General features: G+C 39.0%; 1 protein-coding gene across 11 annotated transcripts in view; it reads left to right on the top strand.

The window, feature by feature from the left end:
- Positions 1-23679, top strand: part of GRIA4 (glutamate ionotropic receptor AMPA type subunit 4) — a 283762-nt gene that overhangs the window by 200492 nt on the left and 59591 nt on the right. For 10 of the 11 annotated variants that reach the window (XR_007355785.2, XM_048844283.2, XM_075127061.1 and 7 more), the window contains 4 exons: positions 283-450; positions 2148-2252; positions 14373-14480; positions 22162-22368. Coding sequence is in view for 10 of the 11 variants with exons in the window: in XM_048844283.2 (XP_048700240.1) it covers positions 283-450; positions 2148-2252; positions 14373-14480; positions 22162-22368 (588 nt within the window). In the remaining variant the exon portion in view is untranslated. Of the gene's footprint in view, positions 1-282; positions 451-2147; positions 2253-14372; positions 14481-15873; positions 18133-22161; positions 22369-23679 lie in introns of those variants that run through there. The other variant, XM_048844320.2, reaches the window with a different exon arrangement.

A 23679-nucleotide genomic window follows, 5' to 3' on the forward strand; every position in this document is an offset into this window, starting at 1 on the left:
AAAAAGTTTGAGAAAGGGAGATTGTTGTTTTAGTTTGTCTCCTGCTATGGTTCCTCAGAGAGCTATTTGCTGACCTTCTGAAATATAGTTTTAAAGCTGAACTACTGTAATATGATCTCAACTCTGAGAGCATGCATTCCTTGCTCAGATGAAACTTCTGTTGACTTTGATGGGAGTTTTCTCTCAGGGTGCATAGCAGGCTAAAATAGAAATATATCTAAGTCTGAGCTGATTTTCTACAGACTTGCCACACTGAAATGATGCATTTGTCTCCCTGTTTAGTACACATCTGCTCTGACCTATGATGGGGTACTTGTGATGGCTGAAACATTCCGTAACCTTAGAAGGCAGAAAATTGATATTTCACGGAGAGGGAATGCCGGTGATTGTCTTGCTAATCCTGCTGCACCATGGGGCCAGGGGATTGATATGGAGAGAACACTCAAACAGGTAAAGTTATGCTTAATTCTAGTGACCTTGGTGAATAGTAAATCAATTTGCTAGTTCTGTGATATGGAAGGTATAACACTCAGCAAAGTGTGATGGGCATGTAGGGACGTTTTATTTTCAATCACCATCTGAAAGCACCTAGTAATTAGTTTGATTGTCGTCACTGCTGCTGTTTTAGTTTACTGGTTGAGAGAAAGGGTAGAGAGCCTTATATTATCAATGAAGCACAAGAGCTGTGGCCTGACTACAGAGCAAATACTTTACCTGGTATATTGAAAACTACTCTGTTATATTGTAAGAGAGGGAATTTTCTCTATTGAAATGCTTAGTTTGCCAGCTGCTTTGTGCACTGTAGCCTAGGCATGAAAAGTAATATTTGTTTAAAGAAAAAGTTAATTCCAGGTAATACAAATAGAAGGATGTGTAATTAAATTACTGTCAGAGAGTTATTTTATTAACCACACTGCATATCAAATTTGTTTGCATCATCCCAAATGCTTGTAAACTACTCCCAATGCAAATCACACAGGTAAAATTATTTAAAGTTTTTGTTTCTTTAAAAAGAATATATCCCACAGCCATTGTTCATTGATGTCAGAAGTTTGAATTTCTGATGAATATGAATGCCTAGAAAGTTCCAGATCCCTGTCAAGATGATTTAGCCTTTCTCTTCAAGAATGGAGCTTTTTTAAAAAAAATCCTATAGTAGAATATAAATCATTCCAATTGCAAATGAGCAACTCAACTCAGGAGCAGACACTGAGAAGTGACTTCTGACAGAATTGGCAGCTTTCTGCCTACCATCAAGGGTTTCAGTCTTGAAGAAGGGTCGGATAAGTCTGAAATGGACAAAGAGAGAAGTATCTGATTTAAAATACACATCCTGACTCTTATGAAAAGATAATAAACATTTAATGTACTTCAAATATTCTGTGAAGAAAGTGTCCAGATCTATAATATTCTCTAAAGGCATGACGTCAAGTTTCTATGGTGAAGCTGACATCAGGATCATAAAGTCTGAGTAACAGGTCTATATCGGCTTGATCCTGTTACCGTGGAAGCCAATGGCAACACATCCACTGACTTCATCAGGATAAGGACCAGAAGCTGCGTGCCTATCAGTGCAGTGCCATAGAGACCACACCCAGGGGCAGAGCCTAGGCTGCAGTTCAACCCATGTCCCCACTGCATCTGCTGCATCAGCCTGTGGGCTGAAATTGCACCCAAAGTTCCAGAATCTCACTTGCATGTGGTATCTAGGGCCATGGGAAAAAAGGAATTATGGATTCCGCAGCTTCTCCCCTATAGCCCTCTGGACTAAGAGTGTTGAGACATCTCTACCCCAGGCCACCCTCCCCTCACACAGATACACCAGGCTTCTGTAGTACAGAGGGCTTTACTTAGGCCCTCTGCAGGAGGGTGAATTTCACCCTTGCGAGTACTGTACATCAGTACACACATGCCTTAGTATCAAGATTTGAGCTGGAAAAGCATCAAGCAAAATATCCTTTTTAGTTTGTTTGTTTGTTTGTTTGTTTTGGTCCAAAGTATTATATTTACAGTATACTGCAGTGAAAATACGTGGTCCAAAAGCACAAGACGAATGTGTTCCGTGATTCACTTAATAATGCCCAACTACTGTGTGGCAATTGGGTGCAAAAAGCACATGAGGCTGCAATTTCTGTTTTCATTTTTAGGTTCGAATACAAGGGCTGACCGGAAATGTTCAGTTTGACCACTATGGTCGCAGAGTCAACTATACAATGGATGTATTTGAGCTGAAGAACACAGGCCCTCGTAAGGTACGTGCTGGTCAGATCTGAAAGGGTCTGTCTGTCTATTGAAATATTAAATAAATAAAGATATCAAAATAAGGATTTGAGGTGTGGGACTAAAAAGCTCTTGGGTCACATTTTTCCATGGGGTGCAACACCACTGATGTCAACGAAGGTGTAGCCACTAGCACCATGGATGAATCTGGCCTATTATTTTTACAATCTTTTTTAAATAAACACAGTAAGTTACAGCTTATGTGGTATTGAGGTTTGTGGGGTCTTTTGAGAGTGTAAAGTAAATTTTACAGTAGATACCTTTATTCTGTGCAACAATATAAGAGGAAAATGAACAAAAACAAGTGTGTGTGTATGTGAAGTTGTTCAATCAGGCATAGTCTAATGAAAAACAGCTTGATGGGGTTTTGTTCAGGTGCCTGGGAAGTAAAGAAGGGTCATTAGTCTGAGTAGTACATGCCCACGGCACCTTATTTGCAGTAAATTATCAACACTTTATGCAGTTATGTTTTTATCTTATGGATGAACATAAACTAGAAATCAGAAATCGTAATTAATATGGGTTTTTTGAGGGTCAGGAGGAAAGGAAGAAAAAAAACATTTTATGAAAGGAAAATTAATTGCACCAGCTAATTACATTTGCTTTAAATACAACTGACCTTATTTCCATCATTATTTTGTATAAACATTTTAAATGGTCACCATAGACAAGTACACTTTTGTGCATGTCCAGTTTGCATGTGGACAACTCAGGCAAATGCTTGTAGATATGTGCATACAAATCTTCAAATTGTGTTATTCGCATAAAAGAGAGTGCACCCTTGAAAATATGAGCCTTTATTCTTTGTAATTCCTTTTGCTTTCTTGTAGAAGCTTGCATATGTTTCATGAATATAGCAGAGTTTGAAAGGGGGCAGAAATATGAGCCAAAGGTGTATAGGAGAGTAGCAGCTCTTGAATTAATACTGAGACAAATCAGGAATAAATTAAGTCAAGAGTCCTCCACTGTTAGATACACAGGAGTTTTCAGAACAGTCGTGCTCAGCAAATGATACCCTGATGAATTGTCATCCCCAAAAGACAAACAGTTCAACATCATAGCGAGGAGGGGGAAGAGCGCTAAACAACAGACCCAGAGCCCAAGCTTTAGTCAAGACAAATTATCTGAAAAGGTATCCAAGTAATAGCTATGACCCAAATCAATGTGTGCAGTTGTAGTTTGCAAGCATGACAAATGACTGAACTCTGATATGGGGAAGGTGGACCTGTTCTGGTCCTTTCATGAATCCCTCTGTCACCTGACAATGAATATGTCTAATCTGGCTGCCACTCCTGGTCTAACTGCCTCTGTTTATGGTTGTCCCCGCATTGTGGACAACAGGCAGTAAGTGCATGTGGCTGCAGCACACAGGAACTCAGGGCTGAAGTTTGAAGTTTACTTCATTAATTTTCTATTATCTTTCAAGTGTTCTCTGTATATTCTACTTGTGGATGGTCTGACTGGTGCAGCCTGTATGGTAGAATTCTAGTTGATAGTAACCATTGGAGCACTCATAAGCCTCCCTTGCTCTTCCCTTCAGTGAACATTAAACATCCCAAGGCACCAGCTGAACAGTTAAAAACTTGCTATCAGATGCTTCCAGATCTATGTTGGCTAGTTAGTTTAGGTATCAAGTTAGTAGTTGTCCATAGCAGTCAGGATGTCTGAACTGGAGGCTAAAAAGCCTGGATTTAAGAGATGTCTCATGTCCGGTGGTGTTCCTGGTGTCAGACACACATGACAGATGTCTGGCACATTTAGAAGAGGGGCAGTCTCCTTCAAAATGTGTTTGCTCAACTTTTACTACAAAAGCAAAGAAGGAAAGACAAAACTTCAAGCGATTTTACTACAAGAGGTGCTGTCAGTGAAAACATCTGGAATGGAAAGCACACAGAGACCTGCTTCGCTCTGAGCAATTCAATCTAAAGGGACAGAGCCTCCTTGGCACCTGGTACTACAGGATCCAAGAAATGTAAGGATCTGAAGAAAAAGAAATCCATGATGGTGTCAGCCTCTGTTTTTAGAGCCATTTTGATTCAGGAGGACTCCCCGTCAATGCAAAGTATGAATATGCAATCCTCTTTGCCTCTTTGCAAAGAGCAATCTGTGAGGAAAAGATTCATCTAGACAAACTTTTTGAAGAACATTGCTTGGATGCGGGATCTTGAGGTAGAATCAGGAGATGTTCTTCTTCAAATTCGATCACGTTGGATCCAGATGAACTGGTTCTGAAAAGGAGGGCTAAGGAACGGAGGATGATGTACTGAGTACTCGGTGCCAGCACAGTACCACAGCAAATAATTGTGCAGACAATGGTTCATTGTTCAACTCCATCACCAATTCTGTTAGTAACTGGCCAGGTATTACTTCTGAGCAGGTATCAGATGTTGTGTTACAACCAATCCAACTAACTGCTTCTCCAAGACTCATCAGAAGGCTGAAAGAAATCAGGATTTCCCCAATACTCCCACCATCTAGGTTGTCTTCTGGATCTTGAGAGAAGGTTTACTTGCCACCATCCAAACCACAAAGGGATTGAGGTCAGAAAAGAGATACACATCGGAGACTGGATCTGGAGAAAGACTATTATATACAGATTCATATATATCCACCAGATCTGTACGCACAATGGTATTGTCAGCCAGACCCATCAATGGGTTTTTGACCTGACTGGCAAGTACCACCTTAGTCCACTGGCCATCTCCATCTCCTAATCAAGAAGATCCAATATATGGAAATAGACCTTCACCAATTCAATACCAGGAGAACATTCAGTTGGATCTGAAGGATACATATCTGACAACACACCCAATGCTGGATAAATTACCTGTGGAAGTAAGGGACCCATAGTCTGAGGAGAGGGAATTACTGGAGCTGAGGGAGTCTGAACCAGATTCCAAAGATATGTCTTCTCCAGATGAAAATGTGGAGGATATTTCATCATTATCATCAGTCAGAGCATGCTGTGGCTTTTCATGAGCTAGTAACATGCATGACAAAGACATTTGATATTCTCTCAGTTTTGCTTGAAGAATTGGCCCATCCTGAGTTTGACATTTTGGGGGCTGCTGCTAGACGACGAATTACACTTCCTTTAAACTGTGGTTGACTTCAACAAAATCAATTTGGAATACTCCCTCATCTGCTCAGCCTTTATCAAAAAATGCAGCTAAATTATAGTAATTTACACAGGAAGGCCTGGCTATGTTTCATACCCATCCATCTCCTAATTTGATTTAAAGATCGAAAGATGCTCCTATCCATTCTTTTCTGTCTTATAAGGAGTGGAAGAGACTGGATGTTTTGGAAGAAATATATTTTCTTCAGCTACACTAGCCATGTGCATATCTAATTATGAAGCTTTCATGGCTAAGTAGCAATATCATCTCTGGTGAAAAATGTCTTTGTTCCTCAATTCCCTACTGGAGGAACACAAAAGATTAAGTACTCCTTTTCTTTTTGCGAATACAGACTAACACGGCTGTTACTCTGAAACAAAAGATTATCAAGTGCTATTTTGACTGAGGTATGAAATGTTGCTGAACAATTTTAAGTGTGGATTTTGACTCTTCAGTGAGGGCAATAGCTTCAACTATCACATTAAGAAGATGTTCATGATTAAGATCAGTGGGACTTCCTCATGAGACAAAGATGAGGATTGACGATCTTCCTTTTGAAGAAGGTCTGTTTAGTATACAGACTGATGAGATACTGGAGAAAATGAAAAATGTGAGGTCCACAGCCAGATTTTTAGGTTTCTTTAACACAGCAAAGAGACCATATTCAACTCCTAAATATAGATACCACAGATATTACCTACCTTCTTCTTTGTTATTGCTTCCTTACAATTATCAAAAGAAGACCTATCATTATCAGCCCCAGTGGCATCCCTCTCCTCCACACCCCCGCCCCACTGTCAGCAACCACAAAGATAGAGGCCACTTAAACTTTGAAATAATAGAGAGAAGACTTCCACTTCATCATCTTTGGCAATCCCTGCAAGATTTGACATGAGGACACAGGGCTTTGACTTCATTTGAAATCAGTCCAATTGGACTTTGTTTATCCACAGTTTGGGAACCATTTGTCTCATTTTTATCAACAATTGGGGTTGATAACATCAGATAGGTGGATCCTAAAAGTTGTTGCATGCAATTACATGATTCGGTTAAAAAACACTTCCATCCTACAGCCTTCCCATTTCCTTCCAGGGCAAGTATTGAGTTCACCGTGAATAGTTAGAAAAAGAGTTTCATTCTCTATTAGCAGCACAGACAACAGTGATCATACCACAAAATCAGATAGAGAGGGGTTTTATTCTCATTATTTTCTCATCTCAAAAAAACATGGGGGCCTTCACTCTCTTTTGGATTTAAGAATATTAAACATGTATATACAGAAATTTTGTTTCCACATGTTATCTCAAGCTTCTATATACCCTTTTCTTTCCCTTCAGGGTTGGTTTTCAGCTTAGATTTGAAAGATGAATATTTCAAAAATACCATGGCACTGGAAATATCTGTGTTTCATGGTAGGAGATGACCATTTTCAGTACCAAGTTCTCCCTTCAGGTTATCTACAGCAGCCAGGGTGTTTGTAAAATGCCTGTCTGTAGTGTCAGCACACCTAAGAAGGAATGGGATGTTTGTGTACCTGTACCGAGATGACTGGTCAATAAAAACATCATCCTACTGCATGTAAAACAATATGTTCCCTTTTTTGCCGTCTCAGATTACAAATAAAGTTCATTCTAGTCCCAACTCAGCAAATTCTTCCCAACTCAGCAAATTCTATTTATGGGAGCCATTCTAGATTCAACTGTGGCAACAGCTTTTCTCCTAGAGGAGAGAATTATAAAAAATAAAAATCTCTCCCTCTCAAGTTACAATGTCCATCAATTCTCTTTTTCTCTGGTTGTTGGGTCTTTTGGTGTCAACCTGTGCAGTTACACCATGTGCTCATCTTTAGATGAGAGATCTTCAACACTGTTTAGTGATAAATTACAAATCAGGTTTAGGCAACATGCATCACAAAGTGATCATTCCACAGCAGGTGTTAGCATCACTTGTGTGGTGGATAAACACTCAAAATGTAATGAAGGGCACACCTTTCAGTTCCCCTCTGCCTTCAGTAATACTCATCTCCGATGTATTTACACTGGGATGGGGACATCTATACTGGCATCTGGACAACAAATTGTTAATCACAGCTCACTTATCAACGAAAGAAAAGACCAGAAGGTCCTACCTATCACTATATTAGAGCTGAGGACAATCAGGTTAGCTCTAAAGTAGTTTCTACTTCAGGTACAACATATTAGTTCAGAAGATAACAGGCAATATGAGGGCGCTATATTATCTGCACAAACAAGGGGGCACTTATTCCCAGCAACTATGCATGGAGGCAGAGAGCCTTTGGAAATGGTGTATAGAACACAACGCTGATCAAATAACAGTACATATAGTGGGGGGACAAAAAACTCTTGCAGATCATCTGAGCAGGTCAACATATTAGATGCATGATTGGTCCTTGAAGGACAAAGGGTAACACATCTCTTCAGTTCATGGGGGAATCTGCTAATAGATCTTTTTGCATCCAGCAGCAACAGCAAGTGTCAAAGTTTTTGTTTGAGATCAAGTAGAGACAGTGAGTCAATATCAGATGCATTTACCCCCATTCCCTCATTCAGAGAGGGATAAACACAAGGCCAGGATGATTTTAACAGGAGCAGCATGGCCCAGACAGCAATGGCATCTGCACTTAATTCACCTGTCAAGAACTTGTAATGGAGCCTCTGCCACTGCTATCAGACTTGTTGTTTCAATAACCTGGGATGGTTTATCATCTGAATCTTCAGTATCTTCATTTAACAGTATGGGAAATAGGACTCTAGGGGTTTGTCATCACTACGGGCCAAATCGGCGCTGCTGCAATTGATGCAGTGGCATCAATTTAGCAAGTCTGGTTAAGACATGCTAAGTCAATGGGAGAGCGCTCTCCCATCGACTTCTGTAATCCACCTCAGTGAGAGGCGGAAGCTACGTCACCAGGAGTCTGTCTCTCATCGATATAACGTGGGACAGTAAGGTGACGTAGGTTATGTCGCCTTCAGTTATGTACTTTACATAACTGAGGCAGTGTAACTTACATCAACCTCGCGCCATAGCGAAGACAAGCTCTAGGATACCAATAGAAAAGTTGTTCATTAGAAGTGTAGAATGTATAGTTACACTCCAGAAGAGAGTCCATGCAGAAATGTTATAGTCATAAATAGAAAAATGTTTTATTTTGGTCTACTATCTATGATATAGATCCACATACAGCACCAATTAATTATATATTAGAGCATTTATTGTATCTTAAGAAAACAGTTCTTTCACTATTTTCAGTAAATGTTCTTCTCTCAATCATATCAACATATGAACTTGTGGATGTAAAATCAATTTTTATTAATGATGTAGTTGAGCTACTTATAAGGTCTTAATAATTTATACCATCCAATAAGATACCCTGTACCATCTTGGGATCTGAATTTAGTACTGTCACAATTGATGAGTCCTCCTGTAGAACCTTTGGGGAATTATTTTTTATTTCATTTGTCTATAAAAACAGTATTTTTATAGCAATCACTTTGGTAAGACATATAAATGAATGCGTTAATGGCTCATCCACTGTTCGCTCTTTCCATAAAGATAAAGTGGTTCTTCATATACATCCTAGGTTTTTACGGAAAATGGTCTCTGTTTTCACTTAAATCAGTCTATAATTTTACTGATTTTCTTCCTCAAACCTCATACTCAGGATGGGGAAGCTAAATTATGTACTCTAGATGTTAAAAGAATGTTGGCATTTTATTTAGAACAGACTAAACAATTTAGACGGTCCCCAAAATAGTTTACTGCTCGTGAAAAGAAGTGCAAGAGAAATGCTATTTCTGTACAAATTTCTGCTTTCTAGAGGGTTCAAGTCTATATTGAGGAAGAGTATAAATTGTGAGGGTTGTCCATTTCTCAGGGAATTAAAACTCATTCTGCTAGGTCGAAGGCAGCCTCTATGGCTTTCTCTAGACACTTTTCTCTGGTAGAGATATGTAGAGCAGCAACTTGCAGTGCTGTTTATACTTTAATTACACACTCTTCCTTAGTTTTAGAGTCCAGATCTGATGCAAAATTTGGCAAGGCAGTCCTTCAGTCCTGATTTAATTCGGACTCCATGGTCCCACCATCCTGACTTGGAGTGCTGCTTGTTAGTTTATCCCATGGATGGGAGTATGCAGAGGACACTCAAAGGAGAAATGAAGGTTTCATACCTATAACCAAGGTTCTTCGAGATGAACTCTGCATATTCGCATTCCCCAGCAGCCTTTCCCTTGGAGTCCTACTTACCAAAGGACTTGGAGTCATAGGGGAAGAAACTTCAGTGGCTGAAGCACCAAGACCTTTTTGCCCTCTACCTGGAACACTTACATTCATTGAAGAGAGGGGCAAGAGACATGCATGAGCCCTCCAACGGCTACCACTAGCTAGAATTCTACCATTCAGGCTGCACAGGTCAGAGCATCCCATGAGAGTGACTATGCAAAGTCCATCTCAAAGAACCTAGGTTACAGATAAGTAACCATCATTTCTGTTTGGTCCATGTGGCATAGGGCAACAAAGCCTTTAGTTGACAGTGGGAGGTAAACACCTCTATTGACCCCAGATCTTACAGACAACAATCAGCCATTATTCATTAGACAGAGATGGAGGTCTGACAATCAGATTTGAGATAGACACCAAAGACCTAGTCCACAATCTAAGGAACTCAATACCTGGCACTCAAGGAGCATATTTGGCACTGGGCCAGATCCTCCACTGATGTAAATCAGCGTAACTCATTGATTTAAACAGAACTGCACTAATTTACACCAGCTAAGGTTCTACCCCATTATACCACCTTGCCATCAGCTGCAGATAAGCATAATTTACAATGCCGTCTGTGCCATTCTACTCTTTCCCAAGACATAACCCCGATGACTCCGACAGATTTGGATACCCTAAGCCTGCAAGCACTGTACCTTGTCTATTGCACGCTTTTATTTCCACTTATATTTTCACATATTTTGGGTACTTATGTGGCCTCTAACATGCAGCAGGATGCTTTATTCCTATTGCATACAGTAATCAAATGTCATGCTTTCGTGCAAATTTTATATATAAGGTGTAGGCACAAAGGTCAGAAAGGAATTCTCCCTCATGAAAATTAGCTAGATACTTGCAATTGGCAAGATGCATTATGAATGGATGCAGGATTTAGGGAAGGAGTGTCATCAGCTTCCTGTGAGGGTCTGGTATTTGTAACTTCCAGAGGAACAATACCTGACTTGTTGGATTAGTGCTCTGATCCAGTATGACAAATCCTATATAATACATCAGAAATAAAGATACCTAATTGAACTAAATGTCTGCTGTCCATGCCATGTGTAACATCACTGATGAGTCATCTGACAAAATCATTTCAGCACTTCCCTTTCCAGTCATAGTAACTCATGCATCAGAGTTTTAGAAAAATGTTTTTTTTTTTGTTGCCTGCAGCTCTAATATCCACAAACAGAGAGAGCATCACACATCTCAGAGTCATGTGTTTCTATATAGTGAATGCAGATGGGGTAAAAATAAATCCTCCATGTTATCTGTTGTATTCGTCATCTCTGAAACAGTAAAGACAATACTTTCAAAAATGGATGCATAAAATTAAATGTGGGTTCTATGCTAAATCCAAATTCAGGCAGCAAAACTGGTCATCTGATTTTCAAAAGTGCCAACTGTTCCCCAGTGTTATTGCTGGGTGACTTCAGTGGCTGCTACTGGGTGCTCAGCACTTTTGAAAATCAAGCCACTGATCTAGCTGCATAAATAGATTTAGAAGCCTAACTTTGAGCAGCCAAATTCAGCACTGGTGTATGTGGGCGCAACTGTTGTAATGTAAAGAGAGTTGCACTTGTTTACACCATATAGGGCTGAATTTGGCCCTATATTTATTTTTTTCATTTATAATAGTTGAACATATTACCCTTGTGCCATCTCATGGCTGTCTTGGTAAATATTTTTTATGCATTTGGCCTTTATTCAGTAATCCTAAACAAGGGTTATCTTAGTGCGGATTCTGTATTTGAGAGAGGAAAAAGGGAGAGACACTCATACGCACAGGTTTCAGAGTAACAGCCATGTTAGTCTGTATTCGCAAAAAGAAAAGGAGTACTTGTAGCACCTTAGAGACTAACCAATTTATTTGAGCATGAGCTTTCGTGAGCTACAGCTCACTTCATCAGATGTATACCGTGGAAACTGCAGCAGACTTTATATACACACAGAGATCATGAAACAATACCTCCTCCCACCCCACTGTCCTGCTGGTAATAGCTTATCTAAAGTGATCATCAGGTGGGCCATTTCCAGCACAAATCCAGGTTTTCTCACCTTCCACCCCCCCACACAAATTCACTCTCCTGCTGGCTCATACACACAGTACACATGTACTTAGAAAAACCGCCTGCCACTCCTCTGAAACCTACTTTCTCTTTGTCAGTGTTTTGATGTGATGCTTACTTTACAACACAGCACATCATTCAAACTTTTGCTTCACTCCTGAACTTCTCAGCAGTGAGGAACCACACAGTGCAAAACAATCATTCTTCATTATAATGAGCTTCCAAAACAGCCAGGTTTCAGTATCCATGTTCTGCCTTCAGTTGGTCCCAAATTTTGACAGGAACTTGACATTTTAAGCGATCAATTGTATATGTGAATCCATGGCTGTCTGGATGAAAAAGTATATTTTCTAGCAATGCAGCCTGTTAATAAAAGAAAACTGCCTTTTGCACTAAATCAGCAATGCTCAGAATTTCTTGTCAGCTGTGGACACCTAAATCAAGACACCTGCATTTTTTACCAGTAGGAGGAGGAGAGGGGAAGATGCTTCTTACATGTAGTGAAGGACTTGCATTGCAAAATATTATTTGTTTATCAGTTCGTTTAATAAATGGGGAAAATAGAATCTCTTTCACTTACATTAAATTACTACATGTATTTGCACATGTTAAATTGTGAATCTGAGAAGTTTCATTGCTGTGGTGCAATGACCATTCACTGTTGATACAACTTTTGTCTCAGTAAATTAATTTCAACCTCCAAAAGAAAACAGCAAACGTAAAAATCACATTTTTTTAATACACACAGGATTGTTAATGAGCATAGTCATGGGAGCCAGAAACAGCTGAGTTCCAGTCCTGGCTCTGGCACTGATTTACTGTATGGTCTTGAGCAAGACACTTCACCTCTCCATGTTATATGGAGTTGACTTTCTGTGTGGTAACAACCCAATATTTGCATGGGAATGATAGTACGGGTTGAAGACATTTTTGGTCATGTCACTGATATGATGACATGTTCTAGTACTGGGGTCTTGGGCCTCAACAGCAGAGTAATGGGTCTCCAAGTCATTTGTATCACTGTGCTGATTTGTGGTTCTGTTAACAAAGTGAAAGCCATTCCATCTCTACACTGACTCTGGCTCTTCACAATTTGTTACTGACTAATACCCAGTCCTGTGTCCTGAGCACGCTTTGCACAAGTTGGGCAGTAGAAAACAAAGGGTAACCTAATTCCCTTCCCCCTTTTTATAGGAGTTACAGGGGCTTCCTTCTCCCAGATCTTGGTCTTGTGAACTCTGAGTTCACCAAAGAGGGAGGGGAAAGTGGCTGCTGGCCAATCTTTAGGCATCTCACAATAGTGGGTACTGCCAAATGACTCCTGGCCTGCAGGCCTCTGATGGGTCCTTTCAAGGTCAGTGCAGCTATTTGAATAATTACTGAAGAGAGGGAAAGGCCACTTTATTGATACCCAACTTGCAGGTCTCCCCTCTGGAAATGAAACCACCAGGAGACTTCTCTCTAGTATATTAACTGTCCTACCTAAAGGTCACCTCGGATATGATAGTAGTGTCATTTGTACACAGTGACAGTGGACATGGTGAGGTCACAGGGTGTGGGAGATGGACATTCAGTTTGGCCAGGATTTTCAAAAATAGATATGTGCCTAAAGTTATGATACTAAATCCATATTTAGGTGCCTAAACGAGTGGCTTGATTTTTACCCACTCAACAGCTCTGCTGTAAGCCAAGAGGAACTGAATGCTCAGCACTTTTGAAAATCAGGCCATTTATTTAGATGTCAAAACATGGACTTAGCAGCATAACTTTAGGCATCTATTATTCACAGATTTGACCTCTTCCTTTAATCTGTTGCCACTTCACCCACAAATATATGTCTGTCGACTCTTCAAGGGATTATGAAAGACTAAATTGATTAGTATTTCACTGTTTTTAAGGGTTTTTTTTTTTCTCCTGAGAACTAGTTCATCTCATTTAAAAACTTAGGGGCAAATACTCAGCTGGAATAAATCCTCATAGCTTCACAGCACCCTGTGAGGTAGGGAACTGCCGTGATCCTCATTTCACAGATGAGGAACTGAAGTACAGAGAGGCTCAGTGACTTGCCCACTGTCCTGTGATGGAGCAGGAAACAGAATCCAGATTTCCTAAGTCCCAGGCCAGTGCCCCAGACCACTGGAGCAGCCTTTTTCTCTGTAACCCTGCATATCTAAGATACAGATGGCCCTGTGAAATAATGATTGACCTTCACCCCATGCAGAGAGCTAGCACAAGCCTCGTCTGCTGCTTATGTCCCACTTAACCTTCAAACTGCATGGGACTTAAGTTGTGCAAATGCCCTGTTGTGCCCCTTTACCTAGGGGTGATTCCCTCTCTCTCTCTCCCCCCCCCCCCGGCCCAAGCCATAGAATCATAGAAGATCAGGGTTGGAAGAGACCTCAGGAGGTCATCTAGTCCAACCCCCTGCTCAAAGCAGGACCAATCCCCAACTAAATCATGGAATCCAGCTATTGCTGTGCTCAATAAATAGCTTGACAGGTTCATTCTTTGTTTAAATTGTACCAATATGGAACAGCAGCTAAACCACAATAATACTATTCTTTGTCTAACATCTTATGTTTATTGTTTTAAGTTACGATAAAAATTATATTTTGTGTTGTAGGTTGGCTACTGGAACGACATGGATAAATTAGTTTTGATTCAGCATGAACCTTCCCTTGGAAATGAGTCGGCCATTGAGAACAGAACAGTGGTTGTAACTACAATTTTGGTAAGTGTTTTAGTGTGGTTTTTCTGGTATATGATCCAGACTACTTTCTGGTTATAGTCTCATTTAGTCTGTAAAATCCGGGTGTTAGTGGGAAGGTAAACGCTGCATATTTTAAATTTCTTGATTCTCATCTCTGTACAGACTATTTCTGGTGTACATTTGAACTCTATTTTCTCAAATCAAATTAGGGTAAATTCATTCGCTTTACATTTTTATTCAGTTTTTCCCATTGTTCACTGACATTCTCAGAAATGTAAATGAATTCTATCAACCTCTGATTGATAAATTGTGGCTTTCAAGATGTTGAAATAAAAAAAAATGCTAACTGGAAGAAATGAGAAAAGAGAATAAAATCAGGCTTCTGTACTACCAGGTGTCATTTGGTTACTATGCTATGCTTAAAAACAGCTGTATCTATTAGATTTTAAGAGCTTGATCCTGAGAGCCAGGCACAAGGAACACAGGATCTGCCTTTAGTAGTGCGTAAACTTCTAAACTGTATCCAGATAGTTAGCCCATGTAATAATGGGTTATTTGCTTTTCTGTATAAACAGTACAGTAAACCTGGACATTGAATTGGCATGTCTCACACAAGCCATTTCTTAAAAATTGAGACCTGATATTGTTTAAGTTCAATGTTTCAATGGAAAAGAAAGAGTTAATTTTTAGCTGAATATTTTTCAATGGTGCATAGTCATTCATTTTAAAGAATTCCTCAGAAGAGAGGAAGATGTGATTACTACATTAATCCACATTATAAAAGAAATAAATATATAGATTTCAAAATTACTTTTTCAAAGGAAGTCGTACAAACACAGCTTTTAAACAGAATATCTAACGTATTTTTCCCTCTGAAGTCAGATGTGCCCTTTAAAGCTGATGCTTGTCAAAGCAGACTGGCAAAGGGTGACCTTTACCTGATTATTTAAAAAATTTCACACCTCTGTTCACTGCCCTTTTCACCTATCTCATTAGACAAGACTTTTTTTTAACCATTCAGGATAAGGTATGTCTCTAACGAGAAGAAATATTCTTTATGTAATGTCAGTGTTCTGAAGGAGAATTATCTAAATTGATGTTGAGTTGAAAATAAACCAAGGGAAAAAGTAAGTGTTGCTGGGAAATGTTCTGATTCTAAGAATGCAGTTAGCTACCATATTGTTTGTATTATATATGAGGGTTTATGCATTAACTAGATCCTGACAAATCTCCTATTGAAGGTTATCATTCTGGGATGCAAACCGACCAACGTACTATACAGCAATTCAGTGTGTAACTCCTAACCTAATTGTGTAATTTTTTGCATGGGACTTTTAAAAATATATGTATCTTTTTCCTAAAAAAGACACGGTAATAGAAAAATTATACTTCAGTACAGTCCTCCTCTTTTCAGCCTCTGATGAAGAATCCTATTTTAAGAAATTGATCAAGGAAGAAAAGAGTCCCACGATGCTGCGAACATTCCTAACTAAGGCTCAAGTATTAACCTGCAGTGTAGTAACATTGAGCTAATTTTCCCATATGGATTACTGTTCCTCTGACTGGATGGCCAGGCACTGAACCGCCAAGAAAAGCTCTGTGACTATTCTGAAATGTCTAGAACAGATGACGTTAACCTTCAACTTTTCCAAGCTGAGAAGAAAATGATGTGAATAACAAGTTCTGAATTGAAAATTTTCCTCTCATATCAATCCTGATATCTTTAATTGAGGCTCCCATAAATGAACAGTGTAATTTCTGTAAATAGCTCCAAGCTTAGGAGAAGCACGTAAACAAAACATAAAAAGGATGCCTGTTTGCGAAACTTATACAATGGGAGGGAGGGAAGGAGGGAACTTTTTCGATGTATGACTTTACCTGTCCTGTTTGCATATATGAATAATAAATGTTATCTTTAGCAGAAGTTTTCCAGTCCATGTGTAAAAAGGACTGGTGGTATCATTTTTCAAACCAAGAAGCTGAATGAATTTTACAAAGCATGCCCAGTTTTTCATGCAGCATGTCATTTTGGAATAAATACAATTATCCGAAAATATAGCTATCGACCTAAAGTGACCCGCTCAATGCTTTGATATCCAGATGCAAAAGAAATATATCATAATTTGGTTAGAATAAAAATATATGGGAAAATTCTGTCTTTGGTTAGTCATGTGTATCTCCCATTGACTTCAGTAGGAGCCGCATAGTTGGCTCTGAAAGCAGAATTTGACCCCCAGTTCTTAATAGTCATCTGCAAAGGCAACAGATATAGAATCTACAAGCTCTTAATCACAAAAAAGCAACATATTAAACTACAGTACATTTCAGAATCTTGTCATTTTGCTCTTCCCTGTACTTTACTCATGTCGCAAATGCCAGACAGGGACTTGTAACCTCTTCACTGCCCTCTTCATATTGAAGGAAAGCTGATTCAATGTACATGAAAAATATCATTTTGGCTGCATACATTCCTTCCAGTATTAAACTGAAAAGCTTCTATGATCAATGCTGTCAAGCTTTTCAGTCTGTGGAAGACAAATATCTAGGCATAGTAAAAGATTTAAGAGTTGTCAGCATGGCATGCTTTAATTTTTGTGTGAAGTAATATAGCACTGATTATTTAGCTTTACTATCTTATCATTTTGTATGTATGCTTAATTTGCTGTAATTTTACATTTGATTATTAAATATAAGATACGTAATAAAAGGAACTAGCTCCATACCCAAACAAACAAGTTTGATACTTTCGACTTTGGCAAAATACTATGGTCACCTGTAGTGCAGTAAATATGCTTAGATTTTATTTTACATTTTTGATTTATCATACAGAAAAATACCCCTGGGAGATTGCTAGAGTGAAAAACGGAGACCTCTATTCTAGTAAATGTTCTCATTTAACTAATATTTAGTTTTAATATAAAAGGTTGCAAAAACCGTAGGAGTGACAAAAAACTAATTGTTTAAAGCTAAAGAATTGCATGGTACAGTGAAGCTTTAAGCATTTTTTCCAGCACAGGACTTCAATATAATATCAACATAATAGGTATCAGAAGGCTAAATTAAAACCTAGAACCCAAGAAACACTGGGGTTAAATAAAACAAAACCAAAGCCCCTTAATGTCATTTCTTGGTCAAGTAGTTCTGAAGAAATCCCGCATTATGTACCATCCACAAACTGATCGTACATTTTAGAATCCCCACCCACTTCAACAGAAGTTTTATCAGAACTGAGCCATTAATAATGCAGAACTGAGCCATTTCCTTGCACAAAAATATTTTCTTCCACATTATAATTTATTTTTGCAGTGTTTTAGAAAGTACAAAAGGGACTTCATTAATATAGGCCAACCTTAACCAAACAGTGTCAAGGTTAGTGGTTTTTTTCTGACTTCCATTACAAAGTTGATTTTTAATTGTGGGCATTTTACTGTACACGTGAATCTTCAGGAATGTAATGGAATGATATGTTTCTATCTGTAAAGGTACTTGTTTCAGTCACCCACTTGTACTTCAAAATGTTAAGTATTGTTATAGAACTGTGAATATAGAAGTAAAGCTTGTCATTTTAGCTACCTATGTTCAGTGCTAATCATTGATCATTTCAATGTGGACTTTGTATGTAATTTACTTTCCTACAGATTATCATTAAACAGCTCAAACATTACAATATTAAGTCCCTTTCAACAATAGCATATTTTGCACTTAATAATTCACATCTGTGTTTTCATTAGTAGGTTAGAGTTTATAGTCCTAAACTGTAATTGTGACTGTCTTCTGCAAGAGATTCTATAGAATAATCGATCTATCTCAATGGATAAATAGAATTTAGCATTAAGATATTACTAGGTGTGTTTTATCGATTATTAATATGTGTCATCATTACAGTGTGTGAGCTTGCAATGTCATCTATACAATGTGTAGGTTAATGATCCAGTAAAACTTGCCCTTTCGTGTCCTAATGCTATTATAATTAGAGGCTGCAACAAAACACTGGATCCAAACACCCCCAAACTTTTAAGTGGAAATTCAAGCCCACTTTCTGATCTGAATGTGAAAATGGACCTTATCATAATAATGCATCAGACTGAATGCCTGATCCAAATATCCCTAAACATTAAGTTTGTAGTTTGAGCATATCTCTAACTATAATATAGCTCATATGGTAGACACATTTTTAAAATATTTTTTTCATTTTTAATATATCCTACATAAAGTAGTAGAAAGGAGAGGACAACCTAGCAAGAGAAAGGTAGTAGTGTTCCTGCTACTTTAATTGTATTATTTCACATTTGTGGGTTTCACTCTATTGTTCTTTCCAACTAAGATCAGGGTTGCATTGTTCTAGGCACTGTACAAACACATAGTAAGAGCCAGGCTCTGCCTCAAAAAGTACAGTCTAAATAGGTAAAACTGACAGAGGGTGGAAGGGGAAAGAAAAGCACAAAGAAGTGAAGTGACTTGACCAAGATTTCCTGACCAGGTTTCTTGAGTTCCAGTCCAGTGCTCTATCCACTGGATGGTACTGCCTTCACTGAGATCCCATCATGTCCCTCCTGATCCCCCAACAACACCTTTCTTCAGCAGTTCTTCACAGGAGCATGAACAGATGTGAAGATTGAGTTCACCTTTTTAAAAGGAAGATCAGGAGTAAACAGAGTTTCCAATTTATTTTACTCTTTCAAGTTTACACCTTCAAAGCAGTCCAGCCCGCAGGGAGGAACACATGGAGAGTCAGTGGCTGAGTGCTGAGTGGGGAGGGGATGTTGAAGTGGCGTCCTCCGGGCTTCCTCCACACTCGGCACCTGCCTGAAGCAGCTTGTGCCCAGTGTGTATTTAACGTTACATGTTGTGTTTTGTTCAAGAAAAGCTGAATCCAGCAGTTTAACCAGTCTCTGACTCAGCTTTTTTAAAAGAGAGTAAAAAATGAAAAGGTGCCAGGTCAGTGCAGTTGAAGGTTATAAGGAGGTTACGTGAAGGAGGGAAATCTGACCAGGCCTAGCCACATTTTTAGCTAATGCTAGGACTGTTTAACTAAAGCCACTGCAAAGCGGTGGTTCACCTTTGCCCTTGGTTTCCTTATTTTTTTTTGTCAGTTTTGTTTACAGAATGGGTGTATGGAGAGGCCCAAATTACAGTTGGCACTGCACAGATGAACAGGAAGGTACCTAAACGCATTCCTAACTTTAAGCGTGTGAATAGTCCCGCGGAGTCAATGAGGCCACTCGTCTTAGTCATGTGCTTACGTACCTTCCTGAACTGAGCCCTGTGTAAGGAGATTGGGGGTGTAAGGAGCTCCTTCCTCCCACCCCTCTTCTCCTCTGTCTGCACACAAAAGGGATGTGATTGACTTAACAGTGGATGGGAATGCCAGGAATGGGTGCAGGCTAGCATAATTGGCAGCACTTACCACCCTAAGGAAGGTATGTCTGGGTCAGGCCAAGGGCGTTGCCATCCATCCCCCCCATTCCTGGCCTGCAAAAGACAGCACTGGTGGGAGGGAGTGCTGACTACCCCTTTTAGAAATTGACCTGAATAGCAAGTGACACTGTGCGGTGGTTTTCCTTCAGTATCCAGAATGTATTATGTCATGCACAGTACAACTAAAGTAACGCATTGCACTACTGCATGAGTCCTAGCAGTGGCTTCATAAACTCCAGCCCTCCAGAGGTTCACGTGTGATCTGTTGTTGTCATCCTCCAGTTTCCGGGGGGGATTTAAAGATGCATAGAACATCACCTGCCCAGTCAGGATATGACTTTGCAAGTCAGCGTCCAAAGTCATCATGGACACTTTTCTATGCTTAGGGCCTTTTTTGCTATCCTTAGTGGCAAACACTCTAAACTACAAAAGACCTCAAAAGCAAAAAGGGTCACAGAAAAGCCATGGAGGGGGACTCCACCCCAGGAGCACAGCACAGACATGGTAACATTGAAGAGACGACTAGGGAGGCAGACCAGAGGCATGGCTAAGGGTAACACATGCATAATGTGCTCAGAGACCTGCCCCTGGTTGAAGAGAGAATTGCTTTCTCCACCCTCCCTGAGTTGTATTGGGCCTTAATCGGGGGACCTTCTCCTCATGCAACTTGAACTTAAGTGAAAAAGCTGACCAATGTGCCTCTTTCCTTTCAGATTACACATTCAGTGTTCTTTCTCAAACTCTGCTGCAGCCATGGGACCAACCAAAGTTACAGAAGGGGTGCACTTACAAAAACAAAAGGCTAATGACACTAAAAAGATACATAACTCACTTGTTTTTCCTCTTCTAAAACATAGAAGTTTGTGTCAAATTCTGCTCTTGGATGCATATACAAGGATTGAGTTGCTATCAATGTATGTCAGTGTCTAAAGGCAGAATTTAACCTGAAATATATACAGATACCGGGTGCTTATATTACGGTTAGCTTAAACAATTTCCCTGTCACATTTGGTGTCGGGATATCACACTACAAAATTGCTGCTGCTTACACATGATGTCCATGTGATAATTTCAATGAAGAATACTTAATGTACACAATTGTACTTTTACTTTTGCCTATGTTCTAATTAGGCATGCAGTAAAAGATGTGAGTATGGAAGAGGGCTACAGTGATCACCATTAAAGAATCCACATTTGCCAACTTTTATCACAGGTATCTTCTATTCTGAGGAGAGGAGAAAACTGTGGTGACTCGGATGTTTTTATGAGGTAGACTTTTGGCAAATGGTTACTTTAATGGCAAGTATGTACTTTGAACTGATTATTAAAAAAGATTATATAAAATAATTGAAGATATCATGTATTATAATTTTCATAAAAAGAAAAATACTAAATTCTGAATCCACAGGGTGTCAAAAAAAGGCAATACAATAATATGGGAATATTGTGACATTTCATTTTGTGCAATCACATACCATACATTATCATTACAGTGTAATTTGCATACAGAACATAATATCCATTTTTCTGAGACAATTTTACTTGCAATTTTCTAGCTCATTTATGTTTTAGAATGACTCTACCATTATTTTTTTTTTTGCATACAGTATGCAAAGACAGCATTCTTCTAACATTACGCTTGTCTGTGCATATTCTTTGGTGCATCCCAAGAAACCATGTAGAACCTGCACTGTCTGTGTAAGGGGGAAAGTAGGTATTTCCTCATGACCATATTAGTGATTTCTGTTAAAATGCAAATTGCCTTCTAGTAGCCAAGGCATGGCCAAATATTTTAAACAATGGAAAGCAAATAACCAACCAGACTATGCATCTGACTATAAACGTAGAGAATCTCCAGCAAGTGAAAGGATGTACATGGTTAAGTCAAAAAGGTTAGATTATGTCCTTACATTATCCAACATGCATTTGCATTACGTAGAGCTCCAATCGTTAGTCAGCCTTTTAGCTTATGATATATGGCAAATTTCTGTTGTGAGCTCTCTCACTTAAAATGGTAAATTTTATATAAATGCTTGAATTGTGTGTGTTTATAGTAAAAGGGGTTTTTAAGGCTGATTTTATAACATATATAAGCAAGTTAATAATGTAAATAGAATATATTCATATAAATGGATTTCTGTTAGTGCTTGGAAGTATACATGTGCTAATGCTATCTGTGAGCTTTTGATAAAATACATATAGTGTTCAATCAGCAGATTACATGTTGCTGTTCAGAGTCTATGCTGTATACTTCTCCTTTACAGTTCTACTTCTTTCATTATAGGAAGCCCCATATGTTATGTTCAAGAAAAATCATGATACATTTGAAGGGAATGACAAGTATGAAGGATACTGTGTAGATCTGGCATCAGAAATTGCAAAACATATTGGTATCAAGTACAAAATTGCCATTGTCCCTGATGGAAAATATGGAGCAAGGGATCCAGAGACAAAAATCTGGAATGGGATGGTGGGAGAACTTGTTTATGGGGTAAGCATACTAATTTTTGAAGTAGGATTTAACTTCTCATAACATTAGTCATAATATTCGAAGTATATATGCATTTCATTTGATCTGGGGCAAAGAAAAAAAGAAAATAACCAGAATTCAGTTTGAGCATTCATAGTGCTTTGTTATTTTCAAGTTAAAATCACAGATATTTTACGTGTTCTACTATTTACTCAGATAAGTTGTTTCTTCTTAATATTAGTAGATTTTACAGTTTGGGCATTTTCCTTAGGTTCACAGATTGAAAAATTAATATTAGACTATTGTGATCATCCAGTCTGATCTCCTGCAAAACCCAGGCAATAGAATTTCACCATGTTACTCCTGCCTCAAGCCCAATAACTCAGCATTGAATGGGGTATATCTTTCAGAAAGACACAAAGTCTTGTTCTAAAGATTTCAAATGATGGAGAATCCACACGGCAATGTGTTGTCAGTGTGATCCACAACTAGATTACTCAAAATAAAACCAGCATTTTTCAGAAGGATGGCATCAATGATAGGATTTAAGAGTGAAACTAACTAGTTCTGAAACTATGACTGCACATTCTGTCATGATCCATGGAAAGTCTTCTCAGAATAGCAAAAAAAAGTAAGATTCCTGAATACAGATAAAATAGGAACATTGAAAGAAACAGGTTGTGGTTCCAAAAAGATGGGAAAATATCTAAGGAGACTTGCAGCGTCTATGATTACCAAACATAGAGAAGGCTCAGAGAGCCACCTAGTGGCTCTTCATCTTGGTGATAAATTAAAATAATCCTGAAATTATCTAAGTGACAAGATTTACACTAGTATGCACTGCTGTGAAGATGGCCTGAACCAGTCTATAAAGAAAAGAAAAGAAAAGAAAAGAAAAGAAAAGAAAAGAAAAGAAAAGAAAAGAAAAACTGAGTGAACAGAGTTTCACCCTAAACTCCACAAATTTCCCAGGATCCATGCAATTACAATGAAGGCCAGGACCACGCATACCAAAGCCCTGTGCCTCTTTCCAGCTCCCCAGGAGCCTGGTTCCAATCGTGCAGTTTTGCCAGATTTTCCCTGACAGACAGCAGCTCTTGGAACCCCCAGGCATGGACCCTGGGGCTGTCCATGCACTTCAGGAGAGTGGGAGATGGTGCCACAGATGTTGCTGATCTCTCTTTCCACATGAGAATAGGGAGATTACCTGTGCAAAGAAGAACCTACCTGTGCAGTTCCCAAGGGCCTATCCCCGTCTCTGTTTTTAAAATGTGGGAAGACTGCCTGAACACCATCTAAAGTGTGAGCCTCTTCTCTAGCAGCGTGAAGGCA

Source organism: Caretta caretta, chromosome 1, assembly GCF_965140235.1.
Source record: "Caretta caretta isolate rCarCar2 chromosome 1, rCarCar1.hap1, whole genome shotgun sequence".
NCBI lineage: Eukaryota > Metazoa > Chordata > Testudines > Cheloniidae > Caretta > Caretta caretta.